The following is a 14,930-nucleotide window of genomic DNA, read 5'->3' as shown; positions in this document are numbered from 1 at the left end:
CTGGTTTGAATTCATTCCGCACAGAACAAAATAAAAGATATTTAGCAACATATTTTACACAAGTAAATAGAACTCTTAAAGACACCTCATTCCGGCATCATTTTTATTTTTTGCAGATCCCTGCAGGAGAGCTCTAGAGGATCTTCAAAATAGCAGACAAAATTTGGGCTCCAAATACTACTGACGACTTCTTGACAGGACCAGTCTCTTGCATGCATTGTATGGTCACATCCGTATTAGTTTATCCTCACAAAAATTTTCAAGATCGCTAAATAAATGATAAATCTAACACCACAGTTTAAAACATGGGCCCAGTCTATAACATACACAGATAATGGGTAAACTGGCCTATCAATTCTGTTTTAGAAGGTCAAAGACCAACGCTGTCACCATGTCTAACATGCTCTAGAATATCCTTAGGATAGCAAATCAAGCAACACTCCAAATAGTACTCGTGGAACATGCAGCTCTAGGTTTAGGGAATAAATCTTTACGTTTGTAAATAAATCTAAACGTAGTGTAGTGATTTCCGAAGCAACACTTTTCCTAGATGAAATTCTGCATCCGAAGAACATTATTGATGTTACTCATGCCATTGTAGGAAGAACAAAACCAAAACCAAACTTTGGATTTCAGGACCATTCTGGCCTGCTGGGCTATCGTCAACTTTAGAGACCAAATATGTGTTTTTTTTCTTTTTATACATACACACACACATATAGGTGGATAAACAGATGTGTCTGTATGCGTGCACGTGTGTATGTATATATATACACAATATTTTTCAACATTTGAGAGAAAAGCAATTACTGACTTAAGATCACGCCCGAAAGCCTGATCAACGGAGGGCTTCCTTCCTTCCTTCCTTCTCAAAAACCTGGAGTTGCTTCTCTTTTGCTAGAAGGCATTACTGTGACTTTTTAAACTTACTACTCATGGTTGCATTCCTGAGAACTTTCTACAATAGGAACTCTTTTGTTCCTATTTTTGCACAGACAAACATATTAAAGAAAGAAACTTTCATTAGAAAAAAGGCATAGACGAGTTTAAGACTGTTTTAATTGGAGGTGGATAAGATACTTCTGCTTACCTGCAGGCCTTCTTAAACAATGTTTATTAGTAAACATGCCTCTAAGGCTAATTAATTCCACTGAAATCAGAAAGAACTGGGCACACTTAAAGCGTCATGCTGCATTCACAAGCCAACTACAGCTAGCCAATTGCCACAGGAGTACTTAGAAAGTACTAGGAGAAATTTTGTTACGTGAACAAAAAGCAGCGCTGAACATCTTCACCTCTGAAGCAAGGCTATTTGGGATGAGTGTAATACACTTTTTAAAAGCCAAGTCCTTTCTATGATGTTAGTTTTGAAGGTCAATAGCAAAACTAGCTCTTACTTTAGAAATACCACATCAGGCAGGAATGTTCATACTCCAAGTCTCTCTTCCATGAATACTTTCGCTTCTACAGTAACTGGGATGCTTCTGGGATGACTCCAGAACCTCCAAACATTAATAATGTTTGTACGCAACTACCCACCTCTCTTTTATTAACACTGAGCTATAGCTGAATGTCACAAGTAAGGGGCTGTGTGGAACTGAGGTACGAGCTAAGCAACCTGCGAAGGACGCAGACCTGTTTTATTGCTCCTTTACTCTAGGGCTGAGGAGGTAATCTATGCCTCTCTTCAGCACGCGTGGATTACCTAATGCTGCTAGAGACCGTAAGCAAAAGCAGCTCCCTCCACCTATTTCCTGTCCTACAAGAGGAGGAGCTTCCCCTCCCACCGAATCAACGAAGGGACATTCTGCAAAAGAAGGCTTTGTCTCTCCTGTTTTTCTGCGGACAGCATTTGAGCCTGCTGTGATTGGGCCCCAGACGTAACCTGTTGCAATGTTTGTTTGATACGAAAGAAACAAAACCAAACCATTCAACCACAGCCTCCCCACCCAGCATCAGCTACCTATTCAACTTTAAATAACAGTTTTTCTACATAATTACACGCTTTACATGGTTGCAACGAAAATAAAATACTGCACTCATACAGACAGGTAAGTAAAATATATATAAACTGAAAATGCAATACCAACTTCAGTTTAAAAAGCAAAGCACAAACTTTTCCTCCTGAACTTCCTAAATACCAGCGTGTTCTGACTCTTGAAGTTTCCAAGGTAACTGAGTAACATCTCTGACAGCTTACAGTTAGAGCTTGCGCAGTCTCACAATGTTTAATTTACTGCTGTTGCTACGATCAGCTTTGGCCAGTGCATAAGAGGAGACAAACACCATTTCGGGAGAGCAACACGCAGTCCGTAGAGGAAAACACACAGGCAGAATAGCAGGTGCCATTCAAGCTGCTATTTTGAGTTACAGAGGTATCTAGCAATAGCCAAAGTAATTTTTCTCTTGAGTGCCGTTTCTGTTGGCAAAACAAATTATCAATATTGTTGGCCAGCTAATTAAGTGCATATGAATGTTACTTTTTATTTCCCTTCTACATGTACTGTTGCTTAGTCAGGTTTTTCTTCTTCTATTACCATTCTGAAGAGCAGACACAGTCTCCAATTTATCAGGAACTAATGACATCTTTATAAAGGCGTTTCACCAGTCTAAATTTCAAATTTGTAAATAATTAATCAGGAACTCTGATTACAATATGAATAAAATTTACGAAAACATCAAGTTTCCAAGTCACTGGCACCATTTTTTTTTCAGAATTACCTCCTTATCGTAACAACAATGGTGCATGGAACAACATACTACAGAAGTATTCTAAAGAGTACACTTCAAGAGTATTTTGAAATGCACCCTAAAAGCAAAAAGGCAGAAAAAAATAAATTGGAAAATTTACTTGAATTAGGAAAAGCTTTGCTGCCAAAGCCTTTGCTAAATTTGGCTCTGAAAGTTCATTCTAGTGACAGAGTGTAATTACAGCCCAACAGGCTAACAAAAAGCCTTCTCCTAGATGATGAAGTCTTGGGAAGCAGTCCAATTTCAAATGCTTTACTACCAAATGCAGACTAGCACAGGGCATACTCCATAAGGAAAGCCTCATCTAATACAGGATTTATGCACCTAAATTAGGCATTGTGAAACCTAGCTTACAGGCACTGGCCTCCAGAGTGATATAAAACTTTCTGGGTGAGGCACCTGGAGACGCTTGAGAGTTCTGGGCTCTCCATACCACGCATGGGAGAGGAGCTATGCAAAAAACCCCAGACATTAACCTGGCGCTAGCTAGTTAAAAAAAATTAAAATAAAATAGCATTGACGGGACAACATAGATTGTCAAATACCCATCCTGCTCCATAGACTAGGCAGACTCTGAACTGTGAGATCAGTCTCACAGTTCTCTCCCATAAGAAGGCATCAATAAGGATGCTTTGGAACTTGTTTTATTTTAATAGCTGGAAAACGGAAGAAACTGTAGTGCCTTGACTCACACGTACCAGCATGGTATACAGCAATGAGTTCGAGATACAAGTTTATGCTACCTGGACAATCTCTACATGGATTGATTGTTCCAAATAGCTCGACAATGGATTGGTTGCAAAAATACCAACACAGTCCTAAGAACGAGGAGGAAATGTCTGGTAGCACGGCCCTATCCCTAAACTAACTGGCCTAGTTGTAATCTGCAGCGTGGTAGTGGTACACATGCTCTCCTTCTGGTCCACCAGCTTCCATCTGTGGAAGTTTAAATGGAGGCAAACTCTTTTGTACAAACTGGGAAATAGACTTGGTGATCAGACCTCTTTCCTGGAGGGTGAAGAAGCGTTTCTACACCATCAGACAAAATGCCCTAAGTATTCAGTTTATCACATGTGCAGGGCTTCTACTCTCACCGTGTTTCAGACAAACATGCCAACTAGTATAGATTACGTTGATAGTGGGTGCCAAAGACATTGACAAAATCAGTCTCTGCTGGATCTCGGACAATCCAGAGACCAGAACTGCTGAGCATACAAAACAATCTGTCCCACTTACAATTCAGAGATAGCAAAATATTATCTCCTCACTGGTGAACACCTGCTGGTTTTGCTGTGGAGCACTCATTCGAAATGAGGAAGCTTTTGTTACCTACACTGGAGAGAAGTCCAGAATTGTGAACAGACATGAAGCAATTCTGAATAACCTAGATATAAAGGGTCACCTGAAGTCCACACAAAGGAAAATGTTAAACATTCAGCGAGCTCTGATATTTCATTTCCAGTAGTTGGGAATATGAAGAGGAGTTCAAGTTCCAAGTACGTATGCGGATTACAAAGTCACAAGCCAACATTGAGACGGGTGAGACATTTCAAAACACACAACAGGACAAAACTGTGGCCAATCTCTCTTTCAAAACTTTTTGAAGAAAAGGTTCTCTTAAAATTATAATCTTTTGATAGTTAAAAAAAGCTTACTAGCAGTGTGGACAATTTTACTGTCTAACCATGCATTCCTGACTAAGAAGACTCACAGTGTAAAATCACTGAACTGTACAAAACCCTCAATTGCTTACCTAAGCTTCGGTACCCAAAAGGGAAGAAAGCAGCAATATAAAACCAAACTTTACAAAGAACTTTTGGGTGATCCCACAGCTAGACCTGCAAGTCCCACTTCCACAGAAAGCAAATTGGTAGATACTACAGTGGAGGAGAACATTAAAAGACACACAGATAAATAGGATAATACAGAGGAAGAGCTGATGTCATTTTCGATGAGGGATGTCATGACATACAGATCTATTGAGTTCTGTCAAGAGTCAGCCCCCATGCAGATAAGCATGACCTAGTTGATATAACGTATTCCTTTTGAAAAAAGTCTTTTGATAGAACCCATCATCCAAAGCTCTTAAATTAGCTAAGCTCTCCTGCAATATGGGGGAGGGGCCCATGCAAATAAGTAACTAAATAAAAGAAATCAAAGGGTAAAATAAAAATAACAGCTTTTTACAGTGGGTAGATATCATCAGCAAGCACCTCAAGGATCTGTTCCACAGTCTGGGCTTTTTAACACATCCCTAATAGAAAGGAGCAGCCAGTAAGATATTTAATTTGAATCATTTCCTACTGCCTGCAAACTAAGTGTTCCTCACTCCCCTCAAACCAAAGTTCTGCGTGAACACGTAACCACTAATAAATGCATGTGTCTACATAACAATATTCTTCAAACTAGAGCTACAGCCTGCTCACCCTTCTTACTAGCTACAGGATAGGGACAGCAGAACCCGAGTCCCCACTGAGTCCAGGGGACATCGCAAGAGTGTTGGGATTTCCCTAATTCTTCGTGTTTATTTAACATTTGAATGACTTATTTAAAACCAAAAAGAGGAGACTCGAGGCCTAAAAGAAAATTCACACTCTGGTACTTGACTTTGTTCTTGAAACAAACAAAAAAACAAAACCAATAAAAAATGGTAAAAGCCACGGCTTTCCAAACAGCCCAGCTGCACTGGTCATTATCAAAGTCTGCTATCCTGAAAAGCCTAAATGGCTTTTAGCTCATGAACACCAGCATTTCTGAGAAATAAATTCCATTCCACTTTTATCTTTTAACTCGTTAATTAACTGAGGAGAAAGTGAGAAGTGAAATACTGAAGTCCCACCCATGACTATTTATAAAAAAAAAATAAATTCAAATATATAGGAAAGAACATGGTAGAGAATGATGACACAAAACTACTAAGGAGCAAATCAGGTGGTAACTAGATATTTAAATATTTAAAACTATAGATAAGTATTTGGAGTTGTTTATATTTGCTTTTCCAACACGAAATACTCTTTTAATTACCTTTTGTTAGCAAGTAGTATGAAATGTTAAATGAAGATCACACGGTTTATTCGGGCTCTGGAAACATTCATACATCTCCAAAACAAATTCATGCAGGGCTTGCTCTATGATGATAACGGTAAGAGCTAGTTTATTTTTATAGACTGTTGCTAAAGCACTGGTGGACTAAAAATAAGTTCTGTCAAACAATGATACTGTATTCTCAATCTATAACAAACAAATACTTTCCATAGATCATCCAAATCAGGAGAGTGAAAGTGAACTGTTTCTTTTGAAAAATAATAGATGAGGACTTGGTAAAGATAAGATTCAGAAATGTCTAGAGCTGTTCAGACACTGCGGGGGGGTAAGGCATGAATGTTTTAACAGCCTTTGTTTCAAATGATATATAGCATACATACAATGTTCACTAGTTTATAAATTTCTAGATTGGCTGTAGGGTTTTTTTTTTGCAGTAATCTTTGCAAGACTCCATGGATTTTGCCCCTCTAACTTGAGAGCTTTTCTGAATAAACCCATTTCACTTGCTCCACTCTTCTGACGCTCAGTATATATGCCAGGTGTTGCTAACTTAGCAGCTCTTGGGATAGCAAACACAAGCCTACAACGATCTCTATTCAAAGGTCTCTACTTACATCCTTAATCCGCTCTCACTTGTGATTTAACGTTACTGAAGTAAAGTCTCCTTTGTGAACTTTTCTTCAGTGGCCAGTTTTACTATTTAAATTTTTATAATGGTTTCTCTAGAATGTTCTCATTGTGCAGTTTTACCAGCTTACGTGTAAGCACCTGAAATCCTGCATCTTACCTGCATTTATCTTTCTTACCCTTTCAACCCTAAATTGTTGTGGAGTTGAGCTTTCCTCTCTTGATGTGAGGACTGATATTGCAGCCTACTGGTATAGGTGTATTTTTATATCTTCTTTTGTATTCACTTATATTGGCTTTGTGTCCTCTTAACTCAGAATTTCCACCAGACTTCTAGATGCTATGGAACTTCTCAGACCCAGTATTAGTCCAGTGGGTCTCAATTGCCTGGGAAGTTTTTAGCAGGGTATAAGGCAACAGCATCGTCATCTTTTCATTCCACTACATTTCTGTAATTTTACATTTGTTCTTTCTCACTGCAGGGGCAAACTTTTTTTGTTTTTGGGTTTCCCCCCCACAAGACACATTACACTTATTCAAGGACATGCATGAGATCTTTTCATTTAACATCCTTATCTAGCACCATGATGATTTTACTTTGCCTTCTTATATTCTCCCATAGGGAGAATTTGTATCCCATTCTTTACTGGAAATGGAGACACCTGTTGTACACGTCTTCAAAAGATGTCCCTGTTAAAAGTTTGTATATTTCTCAGCTTCTGACAGTTTTTTTGCCAGACTTAATTAAAACACTTTTTTATTCACTTTGTATGCTAACATTCCCACTTCCACTTCCGGAGACAGGACACCAGCTCCTGGGTGTAGACACTCCACTTTCCCCAAAAATGTGACTAATGAACTTAAATCTGCCTTTCAGACGTGCTGAAATCCTTTGTTTCTGCATTAGCACAGTAATGGCATAGGAAAAAAAGACAGGCATGAATCCTATGGCAAAAGACCACTGAAAACACAAATATATTTTATATACTATTTTAAGTTAATCCTCAACTATAAGTGACGATCAAAGCAAAATACCAATTAATAAAGAATTATATTTATGGAACACTCATAAGTCTATCAATGACCTGAATGACCCCGATAGCCCATAGCTTTTTTCATACGGCTTTCCTAACACAGAAAAGCATGGTCTACACAATATGCATCAGAACGGATTACGTATACTGTATAGATTTGCTAAAGTCCTTACAGTTCAGGTGAGATAGCTCCGTTTCTCAGCTGTTCCTAACCATATTACCAGCTGCACAAACCATTTGTGGCCATTTCACATCCATGGTCCACTAAACCCTTGCAGCCGTTGCTTTTCTTCCTCCCCCTCCTTTGAAAAACACCAGAAAAAAACAGAGCTGGAATTCCCTTTGCGCTAACACTGAGTATATTAAAAACCGCAGAAACAGAGAGAGAACTGCAGCTAAAGCTGCACAGACGAATGAAGGCAAACTATTCATTGAAAGGCCAGGAAAAAAATATCATTATTTTAAACAGTTACTAGGTACAACCTGCTGCTTATCAAGAGATAAAGTGATTAGACAGATTCCCACTTTGTACTGAGCCCTGTAACACGTGATGAGCATCACCTGTAGGCATTGTTAAAATGCACTTTAAAGCATCCATAAGATAGGCTAGATATTCCGAAACAATGAACATTCTGTGCCTTGCAGTCGCTAGTTCCAGGCAGTATGCACCATACTAGGAAACTGAGAAACACAAATAAACCCCTGAACGTATTTCACCTCTATAAAAAGCACAGTTCTTTCAAATTAAGTGGCTTTTCAGAATTAAAGTGGTTATAAATCCCATACAGAAGACCATTTTATTGGAAGATCTTAAGAGCAAGATCTTATTTTGGCAGCAGCAGCAAAGACAAAGGGCACAGGCAAGCTTTGGAAAAACTGCCTCGGCTAAGAACTGCCCAGCACTTCCTACTACAGCACCATCTCTTCAGTTCTTATAACTTTACCAAGCTGTAACTGTTCATACTAAAATTTTCCATGCTGGACTTTTGCCAATTTTGAGAGACATTTTTCAGAGTTTTTTAGCCTCTTCCAAGAAAGCGGGCAGGGAATAATACACTACTCTCTACAGATTAATGAATTCCACTGACCTTTCCAACAGCTTGAGAGCACTAACACTTCAGAACTGGTGGGTCACTAAGTACGTCTTTTTACCAACCCTGGGAAAACCATCCTGAACTTGGTCAAGTACAAGTGTTTGTACATACTGCTAATTTACATATGCAGAAGAGATTTAGATTTTAGCAACTCATTGCTCACCCTACCCAAACACTATGCAGAAGACAGGGAAGCCATGCATGGGGAACCTAAATAACTAGAGGCAGACTGAAAGATGCACAAACGAAGAGCCGACATGAAAGCGGAATCATAAGTGCTACCTGGGCACAGAAACTGGGATAAAGGGTAGTAAGGGGTAAGGGTTGGCTGGTAAAGTGAAGAGGTGGAGAAGCAACAGGAGGAGTTTCACCTAGGAGAAAATGTGGGGGGGGGGAGGGGGCAACAAGCCAAGTCTGCACATTCTCCTCAAGAACTGGAATGAAACCCAAAATTGCTGTCTAGCAGACAAATAGTGAGACTCGGTATCTGCAGAACCATAAGTAATACATCCTATTTCCCTGTGGACCAGAGAGAAGATAACTGCATCCTACCCTGCTAAAATAATACTCCTCATTCAAACTACAGAGATCTGTTGGATTGGAAGTTATCCATCCTGATAAAGAACAACATCTGCTTTTTTCCAACATGTTTTTCAAAAAAACCCTAAGAATTTACAAGTAATAAAACAAAGAAAGAAAACCCAAAGATTGCAAAACCCAGTGCTGAACGTCTTTGCAATTTTAATTAGGCTTTTCTCTGCATGCATTTTATGAGGAGTTTTTGAAGACACAATCACATACTACAACTTCCATGAAATCCTTGTTTTTTTCCCAGCAAACAGTGCTCTGAAAGTAAATTAGTGCAGCACATGAAAAGGAAATGCATTCTGCAGACATTTGCTGCAGAATTTAGAAGCTGTGCAATGGAGGAAGCAGGAGCTGAAGAACAAGAAATATGATCCTACAGATAAATGATGCAGCTAAATGCTGCTCTTGAGAACTAGTTTTATCCCTGCTACGGATACAATCCTTTGGAGATGCCACGAAATCTGGGTAACTGTCTTAAGACCACAGGATACGATACTGCCAATCTGTAGAAACACTTTGCAGACAAACTAGGGATACGTTCAGAATATGAAGGGCTATTAGAGATGGTAATACGAGAAAAGGAACTGATTAGGTTAGTGCCTCCAAATGAGTGCCAAAAATGGGTGGCTACATTAGCCTTCTTTCTATGACTCAGCTCATCCAAGTAGAAAATACCATTATCTTCTCAGTCTGCTGTGAAATTAAATTATTTTGTAAAGAACTAAATGGAAAAATGCCATTTTTAAAATGTAATTATCCACATCTTAAAACCAACTTGATACAGTTTGTGGTCATCCTCTTTTAATGTCTTTGCCTACACCTATGGAGCTCCAGCAGAGCAAGCAACTGACAAAGCTGGCATAAACCAAAGGCGGCTGGGGGAACACCAGGAACCTAGTGGTTCAGATCACTCTTGTACCTTTTCTAAACAAAGATTTTTATCCCTTGAAGTTGCATCATGACCCAAGCGCATCTCATAGTCTTCTGCCACCTCGCCACCTCTCTACTCTCTTATTCCCTCCTAGTCAAGAGGTAAAACACCCCCAATCCCAACCCAGTCAAGAACCAAGAACAAGTCTGTAATATTTAGGAGACAAAACCACATGGCACTAACATTCAGTTTGTCCTTACCTCATTTGGTGGAACAATAGCAAAAGGCTGGATGACAGCTGCCAGTGGAATGCGAGCCTGTTTGGCCATATCTGAAGATGACGGGAAGCAGTAGGTAGTACATCGGATATAACGAGGGCTGGCATGGCCTAAAACACCCAACACACCATACCGAATGAAAGACTGTTAAAAGCAAACCACTTGTCCCAAACACAAACCAGAAAAATCAAGACAACAAATGAAGCAACAAGGGCGTACGCTAAATGAAATACACATTTCTTTTCCTCACATTCAAGCTTCTGACCATCTTTCACCTTCATCTGTCAGCCCATTGCCCCTCCCTGTGGGTAAATCTTTTCTTGCTGTTTGACTTTAAAGCAGAGATTAAGCGTATCAAGAAAAACACCACAGTTATTTGCAATAAGAATCCCAATAGAGATTAGTTTGAAACCTACGGTATCTAAGAACTTAAAATAATATGGATGAAATCCCCAATGGAAATACCACCATTGTACATAATGAAACGCTCCACACTGATACCTACTGTTAAGACTGCTCTAATGAGCTAGCTCTCATTCAGAAAGTAGTATAGCTGTGTTAAAATCACCATGCTCATTTACCTTGCGAAATACAGCGTGCTAAAATCACGACAACACTTCTTGTAACACACTGAGATCAGTTCCCTCAATGAGAAACTGTGCTGTGCACTGTAGACAAGAGCACTGAGAGGCAACAGGAGTTCAGAAATCGGCTTACTTATGCTCCTTTTTTAACCATCAAGCTGCAGCTCTGCTCAGTTTCTTGAAAGGAATTTCTTTGTTCATCAGAAATGCATTACCCCACTCTCAGATAATGCCAAAAAATCCTGATGTGCTTGTACGTTTTCTACAGTTTATCCAAGCACCGCTAAATTGATGCTGGACTAAGCGATACCATCAGTTTAACCTGTATTAAAATATCAAGTCTACTGTCAAGAGCAGCACATGGAATATTGTACCTTCAGGCTCTAGGCAGAGGCAAAGGCAGATACACTGGACAAAGGAAAAAACTAAGTCAAGTAGACAGCTTGTACGCTGCCCCTATTGCTTGGATAGAATTTTCCAAAATTCTTATCTTAAAACACAACAGTGTTAGTCTCATTCTTCTTCTAGTGTCCATCTTTTAAAATTTCAGAATCTAAAACTTTCAACTTGACATTTAAAAAAATTAATTTAAAAAGAAAAGTTGTCTCAACTATTCATATTTATTTTAAAGGTCAGGAAGAGTACAAGAGGTGTCAACCCAAGGTGCAAGAATTCGACTCTCACTTCTTGCCACACCCCACCCCCTTTTTTTTTTTTCCTTTAAAAAGAGTTTCCTATTTCATGTTTAATTTAGAGTAAGGAGCATCATTTTCAGATGAGAAATTTGAGGATTTAGTCTTTTTTTTTTTTTCTTTTTTTTTTTTACATTTGATTTCACCTAGAAAGACTCCCAAATCAGTAACAAGGACAGTTACCTTGGTCTTGGATTACGCAGTCTGTGGTAACAAGAGGAGGAACCTGTCCTCCTGTGTTTGTAGCGTAGATCTGCCCTCCCCTAGAAGCCTTATCATTTTCAATTACTTGAATCTGATGAATAAGAAGAAAGAACAGCATGAGAAAGGTAAGCCATGTATTCAGTTCCATTCATAAACCATTATGCTAACATCTACACCAAATAAAGCTTCTGACACTGTCTTATACCGAGGTGCTATAAATCTATCATAATCCAGGCTTCTGGGACACCTAACTAGAAAACTACACACAGCTGAGCAGTATAACTCCTTTACAACTGCAGTTGCCTCTTGGAACTCAGGGGTAATGCTACATGTCAGGATGGATAAGACCTATATTCGGTGAACAAATGAGCTTTTTAGAGTAAGTATACTGACAGCTAGGAGGACAGACCTTTTCAAGAGAGGCTAGCCAGGGGAACGGTGGTGTAAATAAGTCCTCGTTACTGAATGTGGCGTTCCATTCTCCCAGATCAAACCAAAGTGCACGGTTGCATCACCTTATACAGATGCCATACACAGCAGGTTATCTTTTCTAATACCACAGCTGTGCCAGCTGCTGTTCATCATAAATTATGCAATGAGATTGCAATGGTGGGAGGGTTTAGCCCTCGTTCCTCCTGACTAGGCTCTATGCACAGGGTGGTTAAGAAAAAAAATTAGTAGATGACCTTCCTAGCTGAGCTATATTTCTGCACTGCCATTTAGAAAGCAGCAATTTAAATTCCTGAGAAAAGCCTTGCTGTCCATTAGGTAGTATCTCAACACTGGAGCTCAGCGTTTTCATTCTCTAGGTCAGACTATGTCATGAGCTCCCTCCTCGAAAGAAAGTAAAGGAGAGCAATCACAGAAAACTTTTATTAAAGTGAGGCAGCTCTGATCACGTACAGATTTACTCTGGTTGAAGCCTAGTTTATTGCAATTTACAGTGTAATGTCGTGAAATGCTCATGAAGCTGGCTTTACTACTGAACAAATTTCTCTCCCATATGCTTCCTTCCCTGTCACTTCTGCACAGTCCCTCACCACTGTTTCAGTTTGATACTTTTCAGGATATAACTGAAGTTACTTGAAGTTGTATTTTGTTCCACACCATAAACAGTGTCACTGAGACAATAGCGTTATTCCTCCTCCCCCCTCAAAGCAGCTATCCGTTCAGCAATCTGGTTTAGAGTGCAGCTGAACAGCTGTGAGAGGCAAGAGGAACAAGACAGGGAATTTCTGAACCTGGCTTTGCCACTGCTGTCGGTGTCCCATGGAATGGTATCTTTACACTGCCTATGAATTTCTAATAATAGCTAGGGAAGTTCAGAAGCCTCTGTTGGAAAGCAAACAGAAGAAAACCAAAATGAGTTGCATAGTCTATTGATCATTGTCCAAAAGGGATTTCCTAACACACTGGAAATAATCTGGGGCCTGGAACCTTTTTTTTTTTCCCCCAATAAAGTTTTTGTATTGCAATTTAAATATACAATACATTCCTCAGACAGCTTGTTATATCTTCCGCTTGATTACTTTTCCCTGCCTCCTTGGCTTGTACACTTATTGCTAACTCTTGCATTAGAAGGAAAGAGGTTTTGCTCTAGAAAAGGTCCACTGGCTGAAGAAAGCAAACCACTTTCAGATTTAGCTCTGCAAAGGATCAACGTACCATGGTATTCTGCAGTTAACTGACCTAAATATATCATTGTTCTTGGAAATAATTGTTGACAAAGCCCAGATGCTAGTTTTCATAGATGTTGTCAGAGCACATATCAACCTCTAACATATGTAAGAAAATATAAATCAACAACAGCTACAGATAAGAAGTAAATTTATCTGGCAACACTACTGTAATTATATAACGTAAATATAACAAGAGAAGTACACATGGTCATACTTATTCCTCATTCTGAATTAGCTTTTTGCCCTTTACAGACGTTGACCCAGATCATGTTTCTTTTAAACATGTCATTTTGATCCTCTCTGTACTGCTTAAACAAACCTTTTAACCTATTTTAACATCGTTGTCATAGTCAAGACTGTTTATTCTACATCTGTAATTGAAACAAGACATCAGCCCATGCTTTCATGCAAGACCTACTTCTCCCCCCTCCCTTTTTTTTTTTTTTTTAATTAGACAAGACCATTTTCTCCATCTTATGTAGAAAGCACCATACTGAAACACTAGGAATGACTGACCAATTGAGGGCATTTGTTAATTATACAGACACTCACTTCAGGTGGTTTGTGGGTTTTTTTTGTTTTTTTTTTTTTGTTTGTTTGTTTTTTTTTTTGTTTTTTTTTTTTTTTTTTTACACAAGAGTTTTCAGTTACATTTAACTTGAAAATTGCCTTTAGCAGAGGCAACTGCAGTTGTTATATTAACCTCTCGGTGATTATCAACAAGTATTTTTTCCAAAACTCCGTGGATTTTACATCAAAACCATCACTGCATAAAACAAATAATCTTTTCTAGAAGGACAAAAGGATATCCCAATTTAAGGAAGCAGGGCTGCTCCCTACTAGATAGTGTCAGGCTTTTACACAAATGCTTTTCCCTCTTGTCTAGAGGTGAAACACAAATTCCTTCCTGTACAGCAATACTGCCTCAGCAGAGAAGTGGAAGAGTCCTATACCCAGGCTAGCTTACAGCGTAGCGGTTAATATATTTTTATGTTCTAGGTCAGATCAAAGCTGCAGGACACAGCCTGCTTTGAAAATCCTGACTCTCTGAGGACCTTTTGACCTGTTTGGATGATTGCCAGAACCAGTATAAGTGCGTGCATCAGAATGTGTTTTCCCCATGAGTTCAGCACGTTTTCTCCCTCTATTTCAATCAGCTCTTCTCAATAAAGAAGTTAAATGAAGCCTGCATCTGACTAGCTATTGCTTTGCTTAACATTTAGCCTACTTAAGAAATTAAGACACATGGACACCACCACAACCTTGTTTTCTCTTTCTCTAACACCTTTTTAAGAAGGGACACTGTCCCACCAGTGCATGTTTGGGTATGCTTCAACAGCTGAGCCTCTTCAACCTCTATGAAGCTTATTAAGTATAATATTAAAGTATATTCCAAGGTACTGAAATCTTTACCAGGCTGCAGCAACTGGAAGGATGCTCAGGCAAACAATTCTAGTTGCCTAGGCAACTCCTGAAATCAAAC

General features: G+C 39.1%; 1 protein-coding gene across 4 annotated transcripts in view; it reads right to left on the bottom strand.

Annotated features, from left to right (window-relative positions):
- SEC24D (SEC24 homolog D, COPII coat complex component) overlaps positions 1-14,930 on the bottom strand; it is a 109,320-nt gene that overhangs the window by 26,491 nt on the left and 67,899 nt on the right. For all 4 annotated transcript variants that reach the window (XM_074588485.1, XM_074588486.1, XM_074588484.1 and 1 more), the window contains exons 7-8: positions 11,748-11,859; positions 10,271-10,398 (exon numbers count right to left, since the gene is read on the bottom strand). In XM_074588485.1, the coding sequence (XP_074444586.1) occupies positions 10,271-10,398; positions 11,748-11,859 (240 nt within the window). The remainder of the gene's footprint in view (positions 1-10,270; positions 10,399-11,747; positions 11,860-14,930) is intronic.

Source organism: Larus michahellis, chromosome 5, assembly GCF_964199755.1.
Source record: "Larus michahellis chromosome 5, bLarMic1.1, whole genome shotgun sequence".
Lineage (NCBI taxonomy): Eukaryota > Metazoa > Chordata > Aves > Charadriiformes > Laridae > Larus > Larus michahellis.
This window is presented reverse-complemented; position numbering and strand designations above follow the sequence as displayed.